Source organism: Planococcus citri, chromosome 4, assembly GCF_950023065.1.
Source record: "Planococcus citri chromosome 4, ihPlaCitr1.1, whole genome shotgun sequence".
Lineage (NCBI taxonomy): Eukaryota > Metazoa > Arthropoda > Insecta > Hemiptera > Pseudococcidae > Planococcus > Planococcus citri.
The window spans coordinates 36,502,080-36,528,776 of NC_088680.1; the positions used below are offsets into that span (position 1 = coordinate 36,502,080).

Genomic DNA, 26,697 nt, shown 5'->3' on the forward strand with positions numbered 1-26,697 from the left:
GTGGATGTGGATTGTGTACTATTGTGGAAATGAATAACTGTATTTGTCACGGTAATCGTATAAAAGCGGCCGGGTCACGGTGAACGTAATAAAAAAAAAAAGCCATGTTTTAAGACGGGAAAAAATATATAAAGTACAACATTGATCGAATGGATGTGCAAAATTTTAAATATCACGATGAGATTATCGTTTTGCCAATACTAGTTCTTTACCATCTTTTTTTTTTACAGCCATTTGCTCTGTTATTCTTTTCTTTCTTGTACAAAGTCCATGTAGTTTCCTATCGTCTTCTCTCGATGAAGAAGTGAAATTTATAATTCTTCGTGTTCGGTTTACTTTGTAGTTGACCATCGAGTTATGGTGCCAATTCTGGTGATTTATAGCGTAACATGGTGAGATTTTATGACGGTTATGGGTTTAGAAAAGTACCAGAGGAAACAGGAAGGAGGCTGAGAGAACATAAAAAAAATCCTGTCGTGTTTTTTTTTCTCTCTACTTTTTTATTAAATAGCCTATGATACGCAAATCAGTGCACCAATGTGAGGGAATATTTAATGCGATCAACGCCTCGTAAAAGTGTATATTTCCGACTAGATACACGGTTGTTTGAAAAATGGATTTATGTGGGTGTTTTGGGCGTTTGTTTATTATTTTATTCATTTTTTTATTCGTTTTTAAATTTAAACGTCTAAAAATATGAGATGATATTAGAAGATGGACATTGAAATGAGTCATCAATTGTATTCGTACCCTCTTCATCCCTAGTCTTTCTTCCCTTGAGCTTGTGCCTGAGTTGAGCCAATGAAATAAGATGGATAAATTTTAGATGAAATTTGCAACAAAAAAAAATGTCAATTTCTACAAGTCTGAAGAGTGAAGTTGACGAGCTGTTGAATTTCATATTTGGCTGCAGCAACTTCAAATTAGAGTATCAAATGTGTTTTGATTGGTCCTACTCATATGTACTTGTCCAAGCATTGGCTTCGCGATCACATATTTTTCTGACAAACCTCTGTCGATGAACTGTAGGTATGGTCCAAAGGGGAAAAAGATACCATCAAACTGGGTCATATGGTTATGGTATCGATGGTAACCTGACAACGTATACCTATACCTAGCTCACAATTTCCACGTATTTTTCCCTATCTACCATTTTATCTGGTCGAATCAACATCATCGCCACCAATTATCATATTCATACATCGATGTACCCACTGCATGTATTTCCTTTACATCGAATTGTCATATCGCATGATTACCTCGGCTAAATTTTGCGTTTATAATTTTACAGGTAAAACGGGAAACGCGCGAACGGTGCCGAACGATGGATGAATTTCTGTGGCACAACGGAAACCATCCATTAACGAATTGGCCGCACGATAACCACGTCCAGATAATGGTTTGCTGAATGCAGATGCGGTTTCATCACATCACCGGCTCTCGCAGGCTGATATGTTCGATAAAAAAATCCTCTCGATTGGGAGCAGTTTCCTAATGTCAATGGGCTAACATTACTCTTTCCTTCTTTTTTTATTTTTTAATTTCCACTCCTTTGTTCGCTTCGGCCGGAGTGCTTTTTTTCGGTGTACAAATAGTGTTCGATATGGAATCAACAATCGTCATCGTTATTGGTTAAGCTCACATCGTTATCGATACAAAGTTCGCGTACGTTGTTGTTGTTGTTCGATCGAAATCCGAAATCCGAAATCATGTTCCCGTTTCGTAAATACAACTCTACCCGATTTATCGGTTTTGTATTCATTATACTTGTATTCGTTACCGTGTGTTTGTATTATGGAAGTTACACCGGTGTTATTAATATCGCAAATCCTACAACTAGCTTCTCGGGCCAGGTATCAATCGCGCAGCCCAAGAGTTTATCGTTGAAAAGCGCCTCGTCTAATCAATTCGAAAGCAACCCGCCAGCTTGGAAGGCATTACCAAAGGATACCTGGTCTGAGATCAACAGCGAAATCAACGATCAAACGTGTTCACCGGTTTATAGTGCCAGGACCAACGTCAACACGGTCGAAGAATTTTCCCGATTCGAGTTCCAGGTAAGATTTTATGAATTTTTTCATTTTGCTCACTCAGCAGCTGAGCTAGTTCAGATAAATATACAATCAGATCTCTTGATTCTCTCTGTTGTGTAGTCTCAAAATTTGAATGAAATATTGCATAACATGCTTCTCAAAATTTAATAATAATTTTTCAAAAATTCAGAAAGAATAATAAAAATTGTGAAATCAATCTTCCCGGATCCCATATTGAATATTACCCTGAATTGATGAAAAAATCACCATAATTGAGCACAATTTTGTTCAAATGTTATTATCAAAATGATTGAAGCCAACTAAAATTTTATAACTATCGCAAAAATGGCCAAATTGTAGAGAAATTGTTGAAAATCACGAAAAATCTATCAAAATGTTGTCAAAATGAAAATTATCATAAAAATAACTTGAAATTTACCACCTTGAATCTAACTGAAACATTGATAAAACGTCGCAAAAATTGAACAAAATTTCGCAAAAATGATCAAATTGAAAACTGGCCTCATAAAGATCACTCAAAAGTTATCAAGTTGAAACTAACTAAAAAATGATAGAATTAAACATGGGAATGAAAATTGACATAGAAATCACATGAAAATGACCACGTCTCAGGTTGAAAGCACCTAAAAACGAATGAAATGAACGACCCAAACTTGATAAAAAAAAAGTACATACATCGAAATTTGAGTAAAATTGTGCGAGTTAATCAACTTACACAAATTAATTGAATAGTCTCAAAATTGCACGAAAACTCGTCAAAAATTACTTTTTTTTCTGTACTTTCACTAGGTACCTGTTAGTTTAAATACCTCGATTAAGTATAAAAAATTGATGAAAAAATAAAATCAAAATTGAATGAAATTTTAGAAAAATTGCCTACATAAAATATCATCACAGAAAAATTGTGAAAATTGCACAAAACAATGTACTCGTATAAGCTTTATAACATGTAAAATTGCAAATTCCATCCCAATTGAATGGGTTAGGGGTGAAGTGGTATTTTAAAAATTTGGCAAATGGGGGGGGGGGGCGGGTGGAGGAGTTGGATCCCAAGGACCACCTGCCAACGGTCAGTTTCAAAATTCCAGCCAGGGTCCGATTCCTTTTTTTTTTTTACCCTATACTCTCTTTATGAAAGAGTATTCCCGGAATCCCGGGTAAGATAGGATAAATGCCCCTGTCCTCGGATTTTTGAAATTTCGATGAAACATTGCTGGGTGCCTTTTAAAAAAATGTTGCAGCCACCCCCCCCCCCCCCAATGTGACCCTTAGGAGGGTCCAATTGCAAATCTAACTTCATATTCGTGTTCAGCGAGTTCAATTCATATGAAAACGATACCCATATTGTCGATCTTCTTTCGCCCCAAAATTGGGGAAGGGGTGCCTATGGCCCCAAAATCAGTGTTGAGAACCGTTTGGATTTGAATTGGTTGTGATGGTTGTGGTTTTCAGAACCTTTGAAAATAAGTGGTTCTGGTTTCTGTTCTCAAAAGGTTCCCAGTTGTGACTTTGAAACGGTTTTGTTTTGGTTCCAAAAGATACCTTTCACATTGTTCTTCCAAAATGGTTCTCAGTTCTTCTCAAACTCAAACGGTTCTGGTGGTTCCTTTTACTCCTCCTTTGATATTTTGCTGGTGGTGCTGGTTGTTCCACCAATTAAAAAATGGTTCCAAATGGTTCCAGGTGCAAAAAATTGGCAAAAAATTGAAAATTTGTAAAAATTCCCCTTTACCTCGCTTATTTTGCATGAAAAACATGAATTCTTATTTCACTTTGGTAAAAAAAAAACGAAATTTCAATGATGAAAGGACCAAAAAGAACCGATTCCTGAAAAGGATTCTGATGGTTCTTCTTATTTGAAACTTGTTCTGGTTGTTCTTTCCTTAAAAAACTCAATCGGTTCTAAATGGTTCTAAATTGTTTCAAAATCATTTTATATGGTTGTTCTTTCGGTACTTCTCTTTTCCAAATTTTGAAACGGTTCTGATGGTTCTGGGTCCCGTTTCAATTGACCTAAAAAAGCGGTTGTGGTGGTTCCAAACGGTTCTCAACACTGCCCAAAATTATGTTTTGAGAGGTCCGCATGCAAAATTTCAGAATTATATCACTGACAATATCGCTTTTTTTTGGTAGTTCCGTGACACAAAAAATGCATTTTTGAGTGTTTTTTAAATTTTTGTAGATTACCCACCTGGAGAAAAAATTTGAAAAAAATACCAATTATAGATATTACTCATGCAGATATATTTTTGAAAGAAAAAAAATTTTGTGTGCAAGAATTAGGTTTGGAGATACGGCTGTTTCAAATTTTCTTCTGTCAATATCTCCCCCCCCCGGGGGGTGAAAAATTTCGAAAAAATTCATCTGGATAGACCCATGTTTCCTGTACATATTTTGAGTGAATTCAAAATTTTCTATTCAAAACTCGTTGAAGTATGATTTTTTCCTGAAAAAATCGTTTTTTTGGCCCTAGGGGGCAAGGAGGGTGTGGTGGGGAATTTTTTTTGGCTGCAACGTTTTTTTTTGAAGGCACCCAACAATGTTTCATCAAAATTTCAGAAATCCGAGGACAGGGGCATTTCACCTATCTTATCCGGGAATACCCTTTGTCAATCAATTTCAGTCTGTCTGGCTGCTTAAGGTCGTCTGTCTTCCTGTCTGGTTTCTAGAGGTCATTAACCCACCTTTCTGGTTTTTCAAGGAGGTCGCTTGTCAGGTCTTTTGAACTCATTGACCCATCTGCCTGGACTCTCAAGGTTCTTTGTCTTGCTGTCTGGCCTCTACAGGTCACTGACCTATCTACCTTTCAGGCTTCATAAAGGCGGATGTCTGGCCCCAAAGGTCATTGACATGATTGTGTATTTGGCTTCCCAAGGTCTTCTGTGGCCTGTTTGGTCTCATAAGGTCAATGACCTGGGTTCTCAAGGTCGACCATCTTACTGTTTGGTCTCTTCAGGTCATTGATCTGTCTGTCTGGACTATGAAGATCCTCTGTTTGTTTGTCGGACCTTCAAAGATTAGTGTTACTGACCTACCGGTCTGGTTTTCCAAGATCGTTAGCCGGCGGCGTAGGTCATTGATCCATCAGTAAGGCTTCCTAAGGTCGTCTGTCCGACCGCCTGGCCTCTTAAGATCAGTGACATACACTTTTTGGTCTCTCATGGTCATCTGTCCGCATGGCTGGACTCAAGGGGTAGTCTTTATACCTGTCTGGTCATAAAAACTTCAAAAATTAAGGTCATTCTAGGTAAAAAAAATCAATTTTTAATTTTGTAATTTGAAGGCCTGCGCAAACTTTGAAATGTGATTTGTTTTTTTCGTAGCGTAAAGCTCATGCGAATTCAGAAAAATGATTTGAAATTTTGTAATTATTCAAAGGGCATACAAACTTCTGATTCGAAATGTCCTAATTTGGAGGTCATACAAAATCCAAAAATTAATTTGAAATTTTGTAAAATTCAAAGTCCAACTATCATTTGGATCAGAGCTAAACACTGAAAAGTATTTTTTGAACAACAACACTCTGTCTGAAAATTTCAATCAAATTATTCAACAATAAACCGATCCATTCACCTAACCTAACCTAACATACACCATTAATGCGGTACTCTTTCACACTAATTCTGTGTAATGTTTTATTAATTGTTGACCACGATGCATACGCAATAGTGTACATTATATAGCCTGTAGTATGTACATATATGTATGTAGTGTGCTGCAATACTCATTCGTGGGAGATTACAGTCTAGGATGTGGCATGGCATGGCATGGCGCTGAGAAAACAAGAGCGGTGCTGCTAATACGTTTTGTGGTCAAACGGTACACTTCACATAGATCACATATACACTGCAGCACGTACGGTACATATTTTAGCATACAAAATACTCGGGTACTATACACACGTACATAATACCATAGTATTTGTATGGTGGGTGTCTGTGTGTGGAATAACGCTTTAACACGCATCATTCGCTTAATGGAATGCGCCTATTGTTTGAAGCGAAGATTAATAGCGATAGTAAATATCTTACGTATGGTTTAACGAGAAAGACAAAGATAGAGCTATGCACCAAGGGGATCACCATCATCATAACTATCGGACGACGCAGACGCCCGCCATTGCCATACTACCTCCAAAAATTCGCTGGAAAATGCGATGTGGATGTGGATGACGATGCGACCAGTCGTTATCGTAATTAATCGAATGTGCGTTACAAATGTCGTGTCGGGCACGTATGTGCATGATGTCTGCTGGGTATATATTTTGGATTTAAGCCAGTACTATACACGAATCAGATCATCAACGGGCCCAAAGACGAGAATAAATTTGAAATTACCGACGTCATAACGAACTGGACAGTGAGACACCTGCGTTCGATGAGGTCATTTTCATGACGTCAACCAAGCCGATGTTGAAATACTGTCAACCGAGTCGATGCTGATTTGAAATTTTAAAAAAAGATTTAACGAAGAAGTGATTTTTAGGTCTATTTTTCAATTCTTTTTTTTACTCGGCGATGCTCTTTCGAAATTGAAAATTTTTCGACAAAAATGAGGTACCTTTTTTTTGATGGAATTATGAGGGAAAAAACGAAAAATGAAAACAGAATTCCACTGTTGAAGTGATAAAGTATATACCATTCGAAACAAAATGAAATATTAAGAATCATTCGACGTAATAATACTTGAACAATTCTGACGACGAAGCTCTTGTAAATAAAATCACGCCACTTTGAAAACACTACAGCACGTCCACCCTCTTCTCCCGTCTCTCGAAAATACCCATGAAAAACACACAGTTTCGAACAATTCGCGTTAAAATGGAAATTTTTATACTTTAAACGACAGCACTTATTGTTAGACAGCTCATCAAGTCATCACGTCGTATCTCACTGATCACAAAACTCGATCAATCGTAGCGGAAAAATATCATCGGTATCGCCTTGCACAGGACACGTGAAGAGGGGTAAAATTCACCTGTTCGATAATTAAACGTATCTGCAGGATACCTTCAGCTTATAAAGTAGGTACCAATGCGAAGGCAACGAAGCACGTTCACGCCGCCTTCAAGTTCAACAAACAGAAACATTCGATGATTGTGGAAGTCGCGAAGGCGAAGACAAAATTGACTCGAACGTATACAATATCTTCCACGCATTTGGTGGAAATTTTAATCAAAATAGAAAAAACATTCTTCTGTTTGACACCTGTCTTGAGCGTATCGAAATCTACGAAACAAGACAAGCGTTAAATTTAAATTAATCCGAATTTCCTTCGCGCACACGACTCCGCCAACGTATAGTGGCAGCAGCTGCTGTTGCGGTTGCGGAAAAACAATACGAGACAATACATATTGTCGAAGTGTTCATTGTGTACTTGTATGTATAATACATTATTACACATATTGTCTGAACCTCGTCGTCTATATGGTTCAATTTCGAAGCTCGCAGACATTTATTACGTTCATTTTCATCTACTCATTCCGGCAGGGCGAATAACCACAGGGTGTAGCATAAAAATACGTTCCAATTCTTTCATTTCTCGACTTTGTTTCAATGAGCAGGCTCGAAACTTTCTCAAAGTCGACAAAATTTCATTTCACTTTTAAAAAAGCGTAGAGATTTACTAAGCATCTTGTGGCACTTTTTTGAAGGGGGGGGGGGTATTTGGACTCTAGCTATTCGTGCATAATTGCACACATAACCTTCGAACCCTGAAGACTTCAAAAAAAAAATCACAACCTAATTACAGAATATATTTCTTCGCCTGCGACTGCGAATACCACCTCGCTAATTACCTAATAGTCTATGCCTTCTCGCTCTTATAAATACTCGTACCCTCGTACCAGGCTCGAGTTTCCCTTTGCCAACGTAGCAGAAAATCGGCTCGTTTAGTAAGACTTGGAAATCACAGACAGGCGTCCTCTTACGCGCTTTCGTGTTTCATGTAATGATAAAAGTTTCGTTTAAAAGTACGCTATTAATGAAATTACTCGATCTAATGTCTTCATATAGAACGCCGTCCTGTTCCCGTCCGCGTGTACACAAAGCAAATCCTAACCCATTACCCGTGAATGGTAGTTTTTCAACTTTCAAAATAGATACTTTCTAGTGAGAAACGAAGCGACGCGAAGGGTGTAAAAAAAATTAAAGCCTGCCGAATTGCGTAAACGTATCAGAAAAACCGAGCTATAGCGATGCGACGTATATTGCAATACATTCTATTACGCCTCCCTGAAACGACATGCATTCTTTACATTGAAAAAGAAGAAACAGAAATTAAATGGACCGAAAAGATAAAAGCATTATTTTTGATGAAGCAAAGAGAAGAACTCTTGGTATACTTAGTAAGGAATAGAAGCGAATGATACCTAGATATAAAATTTTTTTACACTGCAGTGTATCGTATTTTGAGACTATTGACTATTGTCTTCGCACAGTTTGTTCAATTAAAGTATCGAAACCGAAACCATTTCAGTGTATTGTTTTTGTGTGGCTGAAGATAGGCTATGATTTTCAGCTCGATTACCTACGTATCATTTTATACAATATATAAGTGAATGGTCAAAAGTGATAGGCATAGATCAAACATCGCTTATGGAATTGTTAGGTATTTTTGTTACTCGAGGACTAACATAGAACATGCTTTTGCATCTGAAATTCGGTTTTAGTTACTGGGTCATTCCACGTCAATTGAACCAAGAAGAGGTAGGGGGTTCGGCGATTTTTTTGAAATTTTTCCTGTGGAAAGACCTACCGAAGGGATGATCAATGGCTCAAATCGCAGCCCTCTAGCCCATTTTTAAAGGCAGCCAGGGGGTGTCAAAGTTTTCAGTGAACCAAAAATATCATCCATTTCAGCAGTGGATTACTCGATAACCGCGATACCTACCAAAATGGAACATTTTCCCATAGTTAGAGGTTTTGAAAGGCTTTTTGGTGATATCATAAAAATCAGTGTTGCCACTTTTTTTCGTACAAAAAATTAGGAAATGAACTCCACACCAAAAAATCAAAATTCGAAAAAATTCAAAAAATGAACGAATTTTTATTTTTTTGTAGTGAGTGTAATTTTTATCAACTTTTTCATGAAATACGTCAGAAAGAGGTCAAAATAAGACAATTGAACAAATTTAAACTTTTTTTGATGTTTGAAATTGAAAATTGAATTTTTTCGAATTTGGATTTTTTTGGTGAGGAGTTCATTTCACTGAGCGAAAGGGTTTTTTCAACTTTTTCAACAGATACGTAAAAATAGGAGTCAAATGGGTCAACTTCACCTATCAAAACTTTTTGTCATGTTTTAAATCAAAAAATCGCGATTTTTTGCAAACTTCAAATTTTCTTAACTCAACTTTGCAACATGTTACCATCCCAATTTTTTAGTATGTTGTTCAGCATGAAAAGTTGTTCATAATATATTTTTTTCAGAATTTTTGAGGGTCGGAACGATGTGAAAACTACATTTTGAAACTTTTTGGGCTAATTTTTTGTACGAAAAAAAGTGGCAACACTGATTTTTATGATATCACCAAAAAGCCTTTCAAAACCTCTAACTATGGGAAAATGTTCCATTTTGGTAGGTATCGCGGTTATCGAGTAATCCACTGCTGAAATGGATGATATTTTTGGTTCACTGAAAACTTTGACACCCCCTGGCTGCCTTTAAAAATGGGCTAGAGGGCTGCGATTTGCGCCATTGATCATCCCTTCGGTAGGTCTTTCCATAGGAAAAATTTAAAAAAAATCGCCGAACCCCCTACCACTTCATGGTCTAATTGACGTGGAATGACCCTACTGAAACTGCCAGATCGAAAATTGAGGAAAGTGCATTACTGCTCGATTATAAAAAAACGCAAATTAAGTATGAATAGAAAACATCAAAGAATTTTTGAAACCAACAAAAATTTTTTCTACTAAAATAGCCACAACTTTTCAAGGAAGTCTTTTGCAGGAAATCTCACTTTTTCATCAAAATTACCAAACGGAAGTCTGACAGCTATACCTACGTAAATCGATCGTTTTTCCTAGGGGATCAATGTACAAATTGAAACATATTCCTTAGAAGAAAATTTATCCCTTGTCGAGAGCTACATTAACTTCTAGAATGATACGTTGCATCAGATCTGCGAATTCTTGGGGCTGACAAAGCACCTAAGAATGAATAAAGTGACGATGATGGATAATGAATCTAAAGGAGGGGCTATACTGAATTTAACCGTAACCTTAAACTTAACCCTAGAAGTTAAACAAAGGCAACTTTTATGTTAACGTACATTAAGTTCAGTATAAACCAGTCTTATTCTTAAGTTAAGGGAATAAGTTTACGGTTAAATTCAGTATAGCCCCTCCTTTACGAATGAAGATTGTGGACGATGTACTGCAACTACGCTACGGTAATTGTAACATGACAAAGATTAACCATAATATTATCAATTATTGGTATTTCAAAATTAGTCTTACCTTAATGAGAACTCGAAAGATCAATTACACAAAACTGAAACAAAAAAACAAAACGATACAGTGAACTGTCCGTACACTAATTGTACTAGATGATCACTATCCTATCATCAATCAAGTACATACGTTAGCAAATTAGTAGTAATAATTACTCACCAGGGCAAAATCTCGGATACACAGAAGATCTTAGATTTCAATACAAATTTCCGGTGGACCGGAGACACCGGAGGGAGACCATACGATTTAGGATTCACGGATCACGGTCCTCACGGTTTGGTCGATAGACGCTCCGGCGCGATTCCGGTGCTCCAAAACCCGACCGATAGCAGCTTGTACACGATTTTAATGGAAACACCGGCGAGGAAACAAAAACGAAATCAAATTCAAAGAAAACGATTTGACAAGTCCAAATTTAATCGTGGATAGAAAAAAAAGTGCTGGCGAATCTAAAATATACGAAAAGAGAGCAACATGAACATGGTTCCTCACGATTCACGATTTTTACCGCGATTTTTCATCACAAAAACGATAAAAGTACGAACACATCGAAGCGAAATTAACGTGTGAGGAATATCTCAAACGACTCAAACACTTGCGAATAATTCATTAAAGAAACGTACGTTATTATTTCATGTCCAACATGAAATTTTGTAAAAGACACTCAACCTTTAGATACAAAATCTACACTACAGACGCGGAAAAAGTAAAAATCTGATGCAATAAAACGCCTACAAGTTACAACGAAGTCTTCTTATCTTGGCCAAGTGAATTAGGATAAGGATTAGAATAAGATAAGGAACTGGTTCAACATCAACTAGCGCGCTAGTAGCGCAACATGAAACTAAACTAGACATTTAGACAGAAAACTTCTTTTTTCAACATTATTAATTTGTAAATTATTTATTGTAATGCATAGGTACCTAATACCTATACTATCTAATGTAATTTTTTTATTTAATTTTTTTTTTTAAATTAGAGCAAGAGCCAGGGAGCATTTAGGAATTCAACATTCACATCTTCAACATTAGGGTGAGGGCCTAGAGGTGTTCCCTTCCCTGTTCCGTGTTCAATCGCTCTACAGCTACAGAAAGTTATAGAACTAGAAATTTACAGAAAACGTAAAAAATTAGGGTTTTTAAGCGCCTAGGTATGGTAGGTTTAGAAATTCTGATCTGATCTGATCAAATTTGCTTCAGTACCTACAACAAATACAATCATACGATTCTAAATCATCATAGATTGTGCGAAAATGCTAACAGAGTTGTAAATTAGAACGAGCTTCGACTCGAGTTGTCTGCTCAATTGGGAAATAATGTGGTAACTGCTAACACATTTTAGGTTAATTTTCAATCACTTGCTTAAACACTAAGCATTTGATTAAACATCACGTGAAATTCGTGTACCTAATTTCCTTCAACAACTTAATCATTCGTGTATTCAACATACCAACTTAGTCCTCCTAGACCTACCCAAAATTAATCGTATGAAACTTTCTGTTCGTAGTATAGGGCGGAAGTTAATTATTTAATCGGCTTTAATGAAGATTACCTAGAACAATATTTTCAAAGTGGAACTCCCCTCGTTGAAAGCTCACGTTTATGATAGGTTATCGTGTAAAAAGATAATAATACGGTCGTCGTGGTACATTTTTCACTGTACCTACGCGAGCTTTTTTTTTCAAACTATTACTCAACTACTCACGTTACATGTACTTTGCGACTTTGCGAGGTTAATCAAGGATCACCTTTGGGGTCATTTGAAATTACCTATACGAATAAGTATATAAAAGCTCGCTAGGTCTAAAAGCACTCGCCTTAACAAGCAAAATATTATCCAGTGCGCAATCGGGCATCATGCTTAGCTTATCAGTACATATTGCATTAGTCTTTTGCCAGTATCATTGAGTAGTTTTGATGTACCTACCTACATGATGCCTTCTTACGCTCGTCCACGTAGGAACTATAGAGAGATAGACACACCGTCGTAGTATTTATGTCGTAATGGGCTCGCGTAAACGTAGCCAAAGCGAAAATAGACCCGACAGGGGGTCCTTGCTTCTATTTCGAGCTTCCGTTCTGGAAAAATATTTCACAAGCCAGAAGCGTGGGATTATTTCTGTTCAATGTTTACTATACGTACTTATATCCGAGTACTTTCTCACTCACCGCGCACGCCAACTCGTCAACAACCGCCGAATTAATTTTCAACTTGTAGTCTGCACGTCGACTATTTGCCATTTGGCATCGGTGTCTGGGCCATTCTGTAGTCTTTGGTCAACGAGCCGCGATTGATTTATACAACTCGACGCGACTTCATCAATCTGTCCCATTGGCCAATTATTTTCTTGCCACAATTTGAATGTAAATCACATTACGACGACCGAGATTTTGTTCTCCAACATCGATGATAATTTACGTAGCGATGTAAAATTCCATAGCAGAGTTTACCACGCTGTATCTTCCTTTGATTTTTTTTTTTTTGGCAAAGGATGCTCTCTCGAAGTAACACAATTTTCACCCATGTGCGACACGGTGGAGCAGCAATGTAGGTACGTCGTCGTCGTGTAATTGTAATTATAGGTCGGGTCGTTGTCTGCTATAGTCTGTTCGGTGAGATTTTGGGTTTTGTAGGTATTTTGTATATATAGGTACGAATTTTTTTTTCATTTGTCAGTAATTCGTATCTTGGTTTCGGTGAAGAGATGCGACTAAACATGTCTCGAGAACCCAGTCACGGTTTATTTATTATTACGTTCTACGAAGACGACGCGGTGACCCGGTAATTTGCTTTTCGAGGCTAAATCTTACCTATAAATCTTAGATGAGCTTATTAGGTGTACCTATGTAAAGTATAGAAATGTATACACGTGACTTACTTATCTGCATTCATCTCATTGTGTATGCTACATTTCAACGATTCATTTGAAAAACTATACGAAGAACAGTAATTAGAGCAATAGGCAGACTGTTCAGTGAAATTATCCTATTTTATTAATGCAAAATTGTAACATTAATCGCTTATTCAAATCCAATTTCTTAAACTATTTTGTTATGTTTATTTTTTTGCAATTTTCATTTTATTTTAGTTACTTATCAACTTTTAAACCAATGCTGTGTTCTCCAAGTTGAATGTCTTGCTAGTTATAAAATAATAATTATTATTTTTAATCTTTCATTTGAATAACAAATGATTTTTAAAAATAATAGTAGAAGGAAAAAAATAACACGTACATTAAGAAAAAATAAATAAAAATCAATTCCTTGGATCCCCAATACCCTTTTCAAATTTTCATAACGATTACTTTCAGGTACCTACATATTTCAGAATAGGTATTCATCATTAATTCCTTTGATTCAACTTCAGCTTCTGTTTATCGAGACTCGATCGGGTATCGTGGCATCTCAAAAACCACCTGTCGTTGTCGCCTTCTCATCGATTACCTACATACAATATCGTCAAAATAATTACGTTCGTTTACTGAGGTAGGACGAGGTACGAGTACGTCTCCGTTACAATCGGATACCATCTATTCGATCATATTTGGCAGGAAATACGCATTTTCGAATGGAAATAAACGAACCGGAGGCCACCATTATCATCTAATTACACGTAACGCTTGTCTTTCACGCCACAATTGACAAATTTTCCGTCAAAATCACGTACGTAGGTAACCTTTAGCCTTGCAATACCAATTCTACATCTGCACAATGTACGAAAACGACACATTATGAAAGAGTTGGTAAGTCTAGGTATGGTATAAGACATCACACATTTTAAACATTTTTGCAGAATGCGATACCTCATCTCGTGTCACTTAATCAATTATTCACATCGTCGTGAAGAAAGGAAAGATACGTTATCTGGAAGAAAGTGCGTATTATATTAGCATATCTCCTTCTCAATACACACTTTCGAATTCTCTGTTAATTGTGGTTAGGTATACCCAGACCTATTACTCATACTACCCTACCCACACCTGGTTCTTCACACTCGCAGTATTTTTCTTTTCTTCGGTGCCAAAGTATTATCAAAGAATCCAGAATGGTCACCCAAGATATTTTTTCTACATTCTGGGTCGATGATATATGAAAGAAATAACTTGTCAGTGGTTGTCTTGTCACTCGCTTGAAAATGGTCAAACTACTTAAACTTCTTTCTCTTTATATGCACTGTGTATTTATTTATTGGCCATTTCAAATTGCATAGGTGTTCGTGAGGAAATTACGTACCTAGGTCTAGATTCATATTTATTGTTCCAACAATGTAATGCTCGCGATAGAGTGGCAGTGGAGCAAAGATTTTTCCAAAGTATTTGACATGAGAGGTTCCTAATTGGCAGAAAAATTCGGTATCAGGTCGAAGAAAATTGAATGAATCCTTACTCAATCAAAAACATACCATCGTGTTGAAATTCAAAGAGCTATCCCATTTTTAAATATTTTTTAAAATATTTTTTTCATTTTTATTTGATTGATTGAGGAAGAAAGCCAAAAATTTGTTTATAAGCATCTCATTTTTTATAGCCCGAATCAATTTGTGATGGTTTCAAGCCGTTTTGGAGCCCTCTGCATGCTCTACAATTTAATTTTTTTCAGCAGTTTAAATCCATTTTTGCGTAGAATTTTTCTGCATAATAAATAGAAAATTCACAATTTCAAGGTTCTACAATGGCTCAAAATCGCTTTTACCTACTAAGCATTTGAAAAAATTAACAAAACATCATTATTTAAAAATCAAAGAAACATGATTTAAATCAAATGTCTAGGTATCATTTTTATGCTCAATCAAATTTTTGAAAGATTTTGAGATTTTCCTAACTTATCATCCATTAAAAAAAAAAAAAAAAAAAAAAAAAAAAAGGAAAACACTAAATTGGATATATTTTATGTACTTTTAAAAAAATGTTCTAATCTATATTTCTTTGTAATATTATCAATATCTCGATGAAAAATTTGACGAAATTTTCCTTTTGAGGAATTTGTTTCATTCTATAATACTTACCCAAACCGTTAATGTGGTTTTGTTAGGCATAAATAACTTGAAGTAGTAATCATGGTAAAAAAAAACGCATGATCTAATTTGCGGATTAACGGATATGTGCTTCGTCATTCAGCCACAAACCCACATTTACACTACTTATAAGTATAACGTATGTAATTTTCACATTTAAAATTACCGATTCAGCAATACGAATCTGACCACACGACGATTTCCGAGAAATTTTAATGAATTTATTGGTTATTTATTGGTTAGGTACTTCTTCTGTGATTCCCTCATTCAATAATATTCTACACAGATACAATACCAATTTATTCGCAATAAAATGAGCAGCAAGCTCATGCAAACTCTTCTAGCGTTTTTGGTTTGAAAAATGGACCTTCTTGAAATCGTTTATGTTTACCTGGAATATTAGTTGATCTTTACTTTGAAGTTTTGATTTTATGTATGAGGAAAAAATTCTGTATTTCTAATTTTTCCAATTTTTATTGAACCCCCTCCCCTCGGGTAGAATTCAAGAATTAAAATATAAAGTCGGGAATTTTTTTAACATTTTAAATTTTTAAATAGTTACTTATATGTAGTTACCTTCTGTCCCCCAGGCCCCCATTTGTACTGGAAAAAACATTTAAAAAATTAATTGAAGTAATGTTTTTAAATTTTTCTATTCCTGCATCAAAATTACTCTAAGTAATCAAAATTTCAAGAAAAATCCTCTCCTGGCAATTCAAACATTATTGTTTTAAAAAAAAAAAAATAAATGAAGAGTGATATTCCAAAACTCGCTTTGTCCATTTTTATCAAAGTTGGGTTTTCAGCAGTACCTGGTAGATGAAGTATTAACACACATTCCTACATCATCAACTCACCAAAATGAGGTGTTAAACTCACCTAAATAGCCAATTCACTAAAAATTAAAAAAAAAATAATGTTCCAAAACGCGCTTTGTCCATTTTTATTGAAATTTTTTTCAGCAGTATTTAGTGGATGAAATGTATACCTACACTCCTACATCATAAATCCACTCAAATAAAGTGCTAAAATCGCCTAAAAAGCCAATTTACCCGTTTAAAAGGAAACTGTTTTTCCTCTCTCCTGAAAAGTTGTGAAAATGGACAAAGCGAGTTTTGGAATACCACTCTTCAAATCCTTCAATAATTTGAAAAAATGGGAAAAAATTGAAAAAGAGTGGTTTTTTCTTGGAAGGGGTTTCATTTGAAAGAATTAATAATTTGAATTAAGATAGATTTTTAATAACATTTCTATTTTTTTTTCACTTCCGGAAAGAGAGAGCTGCAATTTTCAACGTTTTTTTTTTTTTTTTTTTTTTTCATGAAAAACGAGAACTTTAGGGGTAGATATATAAGTAAACAAAATTTTAAACAAAAAGCATCACATGCAAGTGCGTATGAATAAAAACCACTCTGATGCTTCCCTTTTCAAAATGTTTTTCAAATTTCTAACTTCAAAATGATAAAATACCTACATCATGAAAATTAGGTACTAAAATTTGAAGCTTTTTGAGTTTGGACTGAAAAAAAAATGTACAGCACCATTTGAAGATAGAAAGATTAAATATCTTCATTTTAAATATCTGGTTTCAAAAAATTATTTACGGCTAGGTATGTAAATCCATTCCCCGAAGCTTCTCAAGCCACATGCGGAGTCATAAAACTAAAAGAATAAAATAACCATGCATATATTTCTTACATGATACTTTATTTCTTCAAATTCAACGACTAAATCATTTCCTAATAGAACTTTTTCTCTTCTGTTACAGCCATTCTGGTTGAAGAACCGAGAATACTGGGACGAAAGTTTCGAAGAACGTTACAAGCAACGAAAACAGCAATGGCCCAGGCCACCTTTAAAGGTAAGAATGAGCCAGATAATATTATTATCACATAACTAACCTTAAATTCCACACCTCCTCCTTCTTATAACCTGATAATAGTCTGAATCGCGTTAATTGATCCGATAGGTAATTAGATCTCTTCAAGTCTCATAAACACCTCGTGGCATACTTCGTGATCGATGGTAAAGCCGCAGCCGCCAATACCACCATTTAAAAAAGCAAAAGGCGCTCGTATCGCGCGTATAATCGAACCAACAATAAATTTTATTACCCTTATATACTACAAATATCGTACACACACTGCATATTATCGTGTTTATCGTGTAACAGTACTTTTAAAAAGCATTTTGTGTTTTTTTTTTCGATACCGCTGCTCCATCTTTATATACCCTGAGCTGAGCCTGATGTCTCCGGCATTTTAACGTCGTCGTCGTCGGCGTCAATGTCACAAGTCGTGAACTCTTTATACTTACGTGCCACACTTCGGTGGTGTTTTTTTTGTTGCCCGCACATGGAGAGTAGGTACTATAGGTACATATAGCTGGGTAATTACGCGGGCGTAAAAAACTGCGTATACACGAGCTTTTAAAGCTCGTTTACGCGCGTAATCGTAGTTGCCAAATTTTAACTATTAAGATGACTATAAATCATTTGAAATTAGGCATTCAAAAGGCACACTGCTCTCTTACTTTGCCACCGACGACGACGACAAAGCTGTAATTTACAAGTAACTTGATACTGTAATTTATGATTTTAATAACCGTTCGAGGTCCTCTCGCTCGCACCCTTGTACATGTACGGGTACGCGTACAATGCTTTCACTTTCTCTCCTCTTTTCCACATCCCCTCACATTGTGCATAATATGGTATATGTCGTATACATTACGTATCCCAGGCGCCAGTCCGACATATAGCTGGTGGAGGTAGTGGTGAAAATAATACAAAACCATTCTCGTCGTATTATAATTCTGTATTTTCTACCGGCTAAAACGATGGTAATTATTTATTCATTTTAAGGCTAATTATTCCTCTCATATAATGACTCCAAATATACTATTAACTGGGCTCAGGCTCGCTTCAGAAAGAAAGACATCATATTTGAAAAAAAAAACACCAACACCCGACCACATACGAACCGTTCCCTTTGCAATTACACCGCATATTTCATTTTCCAACTTGCGCAACCGCGTATACGAAAAATCTGCTTCATTAAAACTTGATAATTAATTCGAGTCAAGCAGAACCGAGTTCAACAATAAACAGACACAATCCAATGTATTATACCGGGTGTCCTAGTGCCTGGCTTCCTTTATCGTCTTGACTAGAAACATAAACAACCAAACTGTTGGTATTAAAAAAAAAAAAAAGTCTTTTCGACCACAGGGAAAACTGATACAAGAGGTGATTTGGCATTGTCTTCCGATTTTAAAACTAACCAGCCGAAATTGTTCATTTATGTTCCAAAACCCATGTATCACATCTGGGCTCTAACCCCTAATTTTTTAAAATCAAATTTAGGTAAGCCAAAAATGAGAAAAAAACAAAATTTTACCAAATCAACCTACAAAGCTGAAATTTGGAACGTATCCTATTTTCGACCTGTCAAATCAATTGGAAACGGTTTTAAAACGTTCTGAGCAGTTCTAGAGTCTCCACCAGATTTTCGAAACTTGAAATTTCCACAAAGTTTCATCAAATGGACTTGGAAACTCATTATGAATACGCTTTGAAGTCGACTGCTGGTATATTCTAAGTCGTTTTGGAGCCTCCAGCGACTTTTTGGACCTTCATGATCGATATAGTACCCGTTATTTTTTTTTAAATTGGTGTACTTATTTCAGTCGGAAAAAATTAAATTATTTGAAAAAATTGGGAAAAAATTTTAAAATTATATTACTTGAAAAAAAAATGAAAAAAATGAAGATAAATATTCGACGTTGACCAACGATTTTTTGCAATTAGCAAAAATAACTTTTTTTCTTTTTTTTCAGGTTAAATAAATAGTGAAAAACGCGTAAAATCTAAATTCAAAAACATTTCCTTGCAAGTTAGTTAAACTCAAAAAATTTCAATCTTTTTAATACCAATTTTCACTATTTTCCATCCATTTCAAGGTTTCTACCTATTTTTGAAAAAATAAAAAAACCGATTTTTTTAATAAAATAATTGATTATTTGACTGACTTAAAATAATCGACTTTTTTTTTCGATTGTTTTAACCAAATTGATTGTAAATCGCCGAACACTTCAATTCAACACTTCGTTATTACTTATAATACCTATTGATAAATTGTGATGTACCTACTCGTATCATTTTACTTATTCTTGTTAATTGATAAGTGCTTTTTCCTTCAATCCATTTTAAAGCCTTTGGTGACTTTTTTTTTTTTTTTTAATGACACAAAATCAGTCTGATAGAAATTTAAACTTTCAAAAATCTACTGGAGGATCTAGTCTTCAGTTTTGCTTGTCTAAATTAGGACACCCCATATATTCATAAAATTCTGGTTCGAATGTTATTCTTTTTACAAACTTGCCTCATCGACCAATATTCAGATGACGTAAGTGTAATAAAAAATGATCTCAGACGACGATGGTCAGCATATTCATAGATAGCTACGTATTTAATTTCAACAAAAGACTCGGATACATTCGATGATAAAGTGAAATTTAACCATTTTTAAAGCACGTCGTCATCGTCGTCGGTCGAATAGGTGTATGGTGTACCTACCTATCGTTGCTCTATTAGGAAAAGGTCGTAACTACATGAAAGTTGATTTCTCAGAAAACGCATTTTAATTTTTAAGAGCATTCTATCAAGTACACTTGATAGTTTTAGATGAGGTAAGAGAACATTTGGTTATTGCAATAATTTTCCTGCTAATTTTCAAAATAAACATCCTGGTAGCACTGATTTTTCATTTTTTTATTTGAGGAACTCTGAACTGAAAAAAGTAAAATTCAACAAAGGAACTTTCACCTTAAGTCAAGCTTTTTTCATCAAAAGCCCATAAGAAATACACAGGAACAATATCCTTAAGGTGATGAGGTTGATTTTCTGCAATTTGTCAGTGAAATGACGTGAAATTATTTGTTTATAATGACTTTTCTTACCAACAAATTACAAAAATCAAAAGAAATATGTTCAATCTGAGAAAAAATATCATTTAGAACCTTTTCATTGTAACGGTTTTGAAAACGTGTATTTAAAACCATTTGTTTTCGGCTATTACGAGAACAAAAAACATCGAAATTCAATTTCAAGTGTTGCATCATGTAGAGGACAAAATTCTCTTTCCAATGATACCACTATCTCATTTTTTATAAAAATTGTAGTTACGACCTTTTCCTAATAAAGCAACGCTATATTTCACAATCTATTACTTATAGCGCAGTTTTCATTTACCTTTCTCCATCCCTACATAGCACAGAATAGTATAGCACTTGTGTGTGTAAGCGTTTCTACAACAATAACCGTTCAACAGTCCACAAAGAAGCACCCTTTTAAACCCATTACGAGCGTATGAGAAAAAAAGCAAAACTTTGCGTGGAATTTTGTGCGCTGCTCGCAACATCGTCGTGAAATATGACATCTTTAGAGAGCTTTTAATTTTTATCTCGGTCGCGTACTAATAAAAATTTAACAAGTTTTTCGCGCTATGTTGCTCTCTTTTTGTCGCATCAAAAATCAAAGGACTGCTTTCTGCTTTTAGTATTATCACTCGTATATACCGGAGGCGCCTAGACTCTGGTGCACGTGTTCTCTCTTAAAATTATTAATATTTTTCGGTACTCGGTGCTAAGAAGGCAAAGAGCTTGCAGGTCTCCATATAGTATACCGTACTGAAATTAAAATCTTTCCATCTCTAAAAATGAAAGCCTTTTGTAAGAAAAAAAAAGAGGAGAAGAAAGATGATTAAAGTTTGTAGTATTTTGCAATTCCGTCTGTGTCGCGAAGTTTTCACATTTCTGTGACGATTCGTCTCGTCCCCTTGTTTTTTGCCTGTGAGATGAGATGACGTGCAAAGGGAAGGCAATCTCTTCGAATACGTAATTAATTAAAAGAAAAAGCTTTTAATGATAAACAAACCTACGTACCTAAATGAACTTATTTGCTCGTTAATTAAACGTTCGTTTAGTTTGCGCAGTTTGCTTACTTATCTACTTGCTCTTTTACACGTCAAAATTCAATTCCCGCGTTGATCGAATACGAATACTTACTCTACTCCTTCTTCATCGTATAGAATACCTACCTACATTAACGAAGTAAAAATTTCATAACGTTTTCTCTAGTCTTCATCTGGGAACCGAAATCACGAAAACCACCATCGTATCGAAAAATATGATTACGAATACGAACGAATCCCTCTGCTGCCCTTTAATCTGCCATTTCATCAGAAGGGTATAAATAAATTTACTAAAAATATCTATCGTTGAAAATTTTTCGTTTGAAAATTAAATCGAGATGATTTCATCGACGTAAACTGAACATCTTTATGTACACAAATTCTCTCAGTCTAATTAGATATCATCTACTCCAATGTATACCTTGGGAAGATATCCCTGCATCTATAACCGGAGAGATGCTCTTTATTTATTAAGTAAATAATTAGGTAGGTACCGTAGAAAATAGCGAGCATTTTACTATCCCTCCAATTTATCTGTGTGTTTTCCTATACCTATACTTACGTAGGTATCCGAGGACGAAGCTGCAGATTTATTTCGCATTCGTCGAACGATATTTACTTTTACTGATTAATACTCGTATAGTAAACGTTTGCTAATTGGATGAAAATTCAACAGATTATGTTCTCTTGTTGACATAGTCAAAATACTATCACCGTCATCATTTGGTCGTCTCGTATCTCATCAACACTGCAGTAAAATTATTACGTATACAAATGTCAGATATTTTCCCTTCCCGAAGATTCTTACCTTTGATGAGAAAAATTAATTCGGAATTCCTGTGTACAATTTTTTGTTTTTTTTTTGTACTTTATGAGAAAAATAACGTAGCTTTTCCCGCTCCCTCCGAATAAGGAGAGGAAAGCACCAACTTATAAATCGGAAACTAATCATCAAAACTATTGAAAATTGAAGTTCTTTGTATTGGTTTGACAGATGTAATTTGATGATTTCATTTACTTGCAAATATGTTCGAATCAAAATTTAGCAAAAAAAAAAAAATGAAATTAGGTTGTTAGAGACCTTTTTTATAAGCTCGGATCAGTTTGTTTTTGTTTTTGTTTTTTTTTTTTAAATACAATTGTTTGTATATTTTTGCTAATTATTACTTATTAGATAAGTAAGTAAGTGGTTGTTTTTTGTGAATTTTTTGGAAAAGCTTTTTCCAGTTTTATCGACGTTACGTCAACAAATTTTAATAATAATTTTTCAGATTTTTTGGTAACTTTAAGAAGTAATGTTCATATTTCTGTTGATTTTTCATGTTCTTTCATTCACTTTTCAAATTTTTCTTCATGTTGAATTTATGAATTTTTTAATGTTTTCAAACAATTTTTCCTAAATTATTGTTGATTTTTCTTACAAATTTCGACGATTTCTGTGCCATTTTACACAATTTTAATGGACTTCACTTGCGATTTTGATTAGTTTTTTTTTTTTTTTCAAGACAATTTTACAGTCTTTTGGCAGTTTTAAACAATTTTGTTCACATTTTGGCAATTGAGGTAGTTTTTGCATTTTCCCAGACTTGAAATCCAGCGGTAAGCTAAAAGCCAAAAGCTGAAGCCGATGCATTTTGAAAGCTGAAATCCAGCTCAGCTAAAAGAAATATTTGCCAGCTAAACGCTTCATTATTTTTCGGTTTTTCTATTGGCTTTTGTATTTAGGTACTTTTTTTTGTAAGTTTTGGAATTGATATGGAAAAGAATTTCATTCCTTGGAAAATAGAAGTTCATTTGAATGTGATTTTATTACGATAACTGCAAGTACGTCTTGTAAAGTAGAATTTCAAATTAAAATTTTTTTTATTGAAAATATCAAACTACAACTTTTCTTTCGAAGGCCATATTTTATCTCAGCTAAAAGCTATCCAAAAGCGAGCTCTACAGTGATTTCATAACGTTATGATCATAATAAAACAAAAAATTAAAAAAAAAAACGGAATTTTTTCCGTTACAAATACATAGGTAATAATGAAACAGTAACGAAAACGAAATTTCTACAAAACAAATGATAACAAAATAGTAACGTTATGAAAAAATCTTCACGCTATAATGAAACGAATAACGAAAAAATTTTGTTATTTTTTTCTTTAGTTTTTTTTTTAAATAAATAATATTACTCTCAACTGTGACAAAAAATGATCGAAAGTTAAAAATTACAATTTTTATGGAAAAGTAGGAAGGTAGTTTTTTTTTCAATTGTCAAAAAAAGTGGGATTTTTTGGTAGTTTTGATAGGAATAAAGCCCTGATTTTTTCCTGCAATTTTGAGATAAAAAGCAGATTGTTTAGAAATAAAAAAGCAAGTTTTACTATAAATTTTAAGCAAAAAAAATGTTTTTCTGCAATCTTAACAAAAAACAAGACTTTTTGAAAACTTTTATTGAACAAACATGTCTTTTTGGAAATTTTTACAGTTTTTACAAATAATTAAACTGATATGTTATAAAATACATTTTTAAAAGAATTCTCCTCTTGAGTTTTTTTTATTCAACTAAAATATCACAAAAAGTATGCGCTACAATCAACATCAAGACGTACCTAATAAAAGGCGTTCTTCTACGTCTTGATAAATTTTGTTCTTTGTTATACCTAAGTTGAAGTTGGAAAATTGTGTGACTTGAAATTTTGAACAAATATTGAAGTTCCATAATTTACCAATTACCATGCATGATTTTATAATTTTTAATCAACCAAAGTACTAAATAAAACGTGCAGCTACTTTTATATTAGTCATATCAATTTTGAAAGTCAAAGCTAAAGCTTCACACATGTATTTTATCGAAAGCTAAAAGCTAAAAGCTCAGTTCTATGTGCTCCACCTTTCGGCTTTTCAAATGATTTGAAAAAAAATGAAAATTTTGCAATACTTATTCAAAGTAATAGCTGGACCATTTTTTTTGTCCTTTTTAATTTTTTTTTACGTCAACCTTTCCTGCATCTTTTGTGAAAAAAAATTGGAAACTTTTACTAAATCTGTTTATTTTTTGAAAATTCACCACCGTCTTTACTTTCCAGCTTTCTCATAATGAAGGAGGGGGACTACAATTTTTGAAATCGTATAAAAGACTAAAATAAAATTGAAGAGCTCTATTCCAAAGTGGGTTAAGTCATTTTTTTCACCAAAAAATGCGTTTAAAATTTTTGTTGCTAAAATTTGTTCAGTTTCGAAAGGTCGGTGCACCTTTCCTTTCTTTAGACATAGAACACTTTGAAAAATCGATGACTTTACTCACTTTTGAAGTACAAATCTCCATAAAACGTGTTTTTTTAAAAATGACTTAACCCACTTTGGAATAGAGCTCTTCAATTATTGTTTTTGATTTTAAACTTTTTAATTTCTGAAAAACACTGCGGGCTCCTTTTGCACTTGGCAGAAACAATTTTTGGGGTTCATTTTTCTTGTTGAATAGGTACTTACCTATTTAAAATAACTTTGATGATTGGAGTGAATTAAAATCAAATCAAACTTTCACTTGAAATTCTGGAGTTTCTTTCGATGCTTGAAAAATCAAAAACAATCTTCAAAAGTAAATCTTGGAATTTTGAAAATTCCATCAAAAAAAAATTTCTGTCAGATTTTGGAGCGAGTAGAACAGCAGAAATGATTTAGGCGGCCTGCTCAAAAATAAAATTTAATTTCCGCAACCTGTGACAAAATCAACCCTCCACAAATCTCATTTTACACAATAAATAAGTAAAATCGTATGAAAATACAACACCAACACGCGAGAAAAAAATTCAAATTTTTCTAGCCCTTCGTAACAGTTTTATTAGGGTGTTGCCACGTTGTTATATATAATGTTAACAACATTCATACGCACAGCAGTTGTGATGTCGCTCAAACGCTAGTATTTTAGCTTTTTTTCCTCTCCAGTTCCCCTTCACTCTGTTCTTTTACCCATTTTGCCTATTCGTGGCGTACATTGTACCCTTACCGTTAGTAGTAGAACGTTCTATATGGGTATGTGTTCTCGCTACAACATAAATATTTAGTTAGCCTGGTAAACGTACGTGCGTCAAGGTAATAACGCGTAAATTTGAGCGAACATTTTTCACTCAGCTTTTAAAATTTTCTACGAACGCGGCAGTGCCTTTGGTGCATTTTTTTTCTCATTTTCGCAGGTGACTTGTGTATACATGTGTACTCTACCCTGCTACCATCTGAATTGTCGGTAGGTTGGTTGTGGATAGGTAGACATGGTAGGTACATACGGAATACGAATACAATATACCTAGCTGTTTTCGGTCGTATATTTGATTTTCATTTGAACCTTGAACGCGGCGCCACGCGACGCGCGACGTTAAATTAAAAACACTATTTTATCGTTAAAATGTATACTCGGCATGCGTAAATATTCAAAAGCCCGCCTCGAGGATTAAACTGATGGAAAAAACACGCGTGCTGAGCAAAAATCATCGCGAAGGCGAAATTTCTCTCAAGTCGACGTTTAAAATGAGAAAGAAACGGTGTTGTGGGTTATTTTGTTTTTTTTTTTGGGCGAATTTCCCCAAATTACAATTTTTTTCGAGCTACTGAATTTTTCTCATTTGGAAATTGAAGGAGCGAAAGATTAAAATTACAAAAATTGGTAGCTTTTCAAGAAAGATTGCTGGAACAGGTAATTTTTTGAGACGACAATGAAAATTTTTTTCCAATTGAGAATGAAAAATTTCAAAACACTTCACCCTAAAAAGTGTATCGAGTAATTTGAAAATTTTCTACCACTCAGTAGAACCCTTTGAAGATGGTTTCAAATTTTGATAGAAATGGCCTTGGTTGACGTAGAATCTCAAATATCATCGTTTGAAACTGAGCCATTTTTCCCAAAACAGGTTGAGGAAAAAAAACACCATTTTTTCAAAAATGCTACCTCTTTTAGGACCCATATTTCCCTTACAGGGACTCCTCTGGAGCTAAAAAAACATTCTAAGCAGCTTCCAACTCAAAATGAAGGTTTTTACCCCCAACCCATTCATCCCTTTCCTCTTTAAATCAAAAACGTCTGATTGCCTCGCACTAGCAACATTTTCTGGTAGGAAATTCGGCCAAACCAAAGCAGCTTCTCGACTTACGTAGACTAAACCTCCGTACTCGGGATGATTTACACCGGACGTAATCACCTTTCGATGTGTAATTTAAACA

The 26,697-nt window shown here is 34.6% G+C and overlaps 1 protein-coding gene across 3 annotated transcripts in view; it reads left to right on the forward strand.

Annotated features, from left to right (window-relative positions):
- The window catches only part of alpha-Man-IIb (alpha-Mannosidase class II b), a 208,225-nt gene that overhangs the window by 13,976 nt on the left and 167,552 nt on the right, over positions 1 to 26,697 (forward strand). For all 3 annotated transcript variants that reach the window (XM_065363262.1, XM_065363263.1, XM_065363264.1), the window contains exons 2-3: positions 1,292 to 2,057; positions 17,292 to 17,384. In XM_065363262.1, coding sequence (XP_065219334.1) covers positions 1,710 to 2,057; positions 17,292 to 17,384 — 441 coding nt within the window. In that variant the 5' untranslated portion in view covers positions 1,292 to 1,709. The remainder of the gene's footprint in view (positions 1 to 1,291; positions 2,058 to 17,291; positions 17,385 to 26,697) is intronic.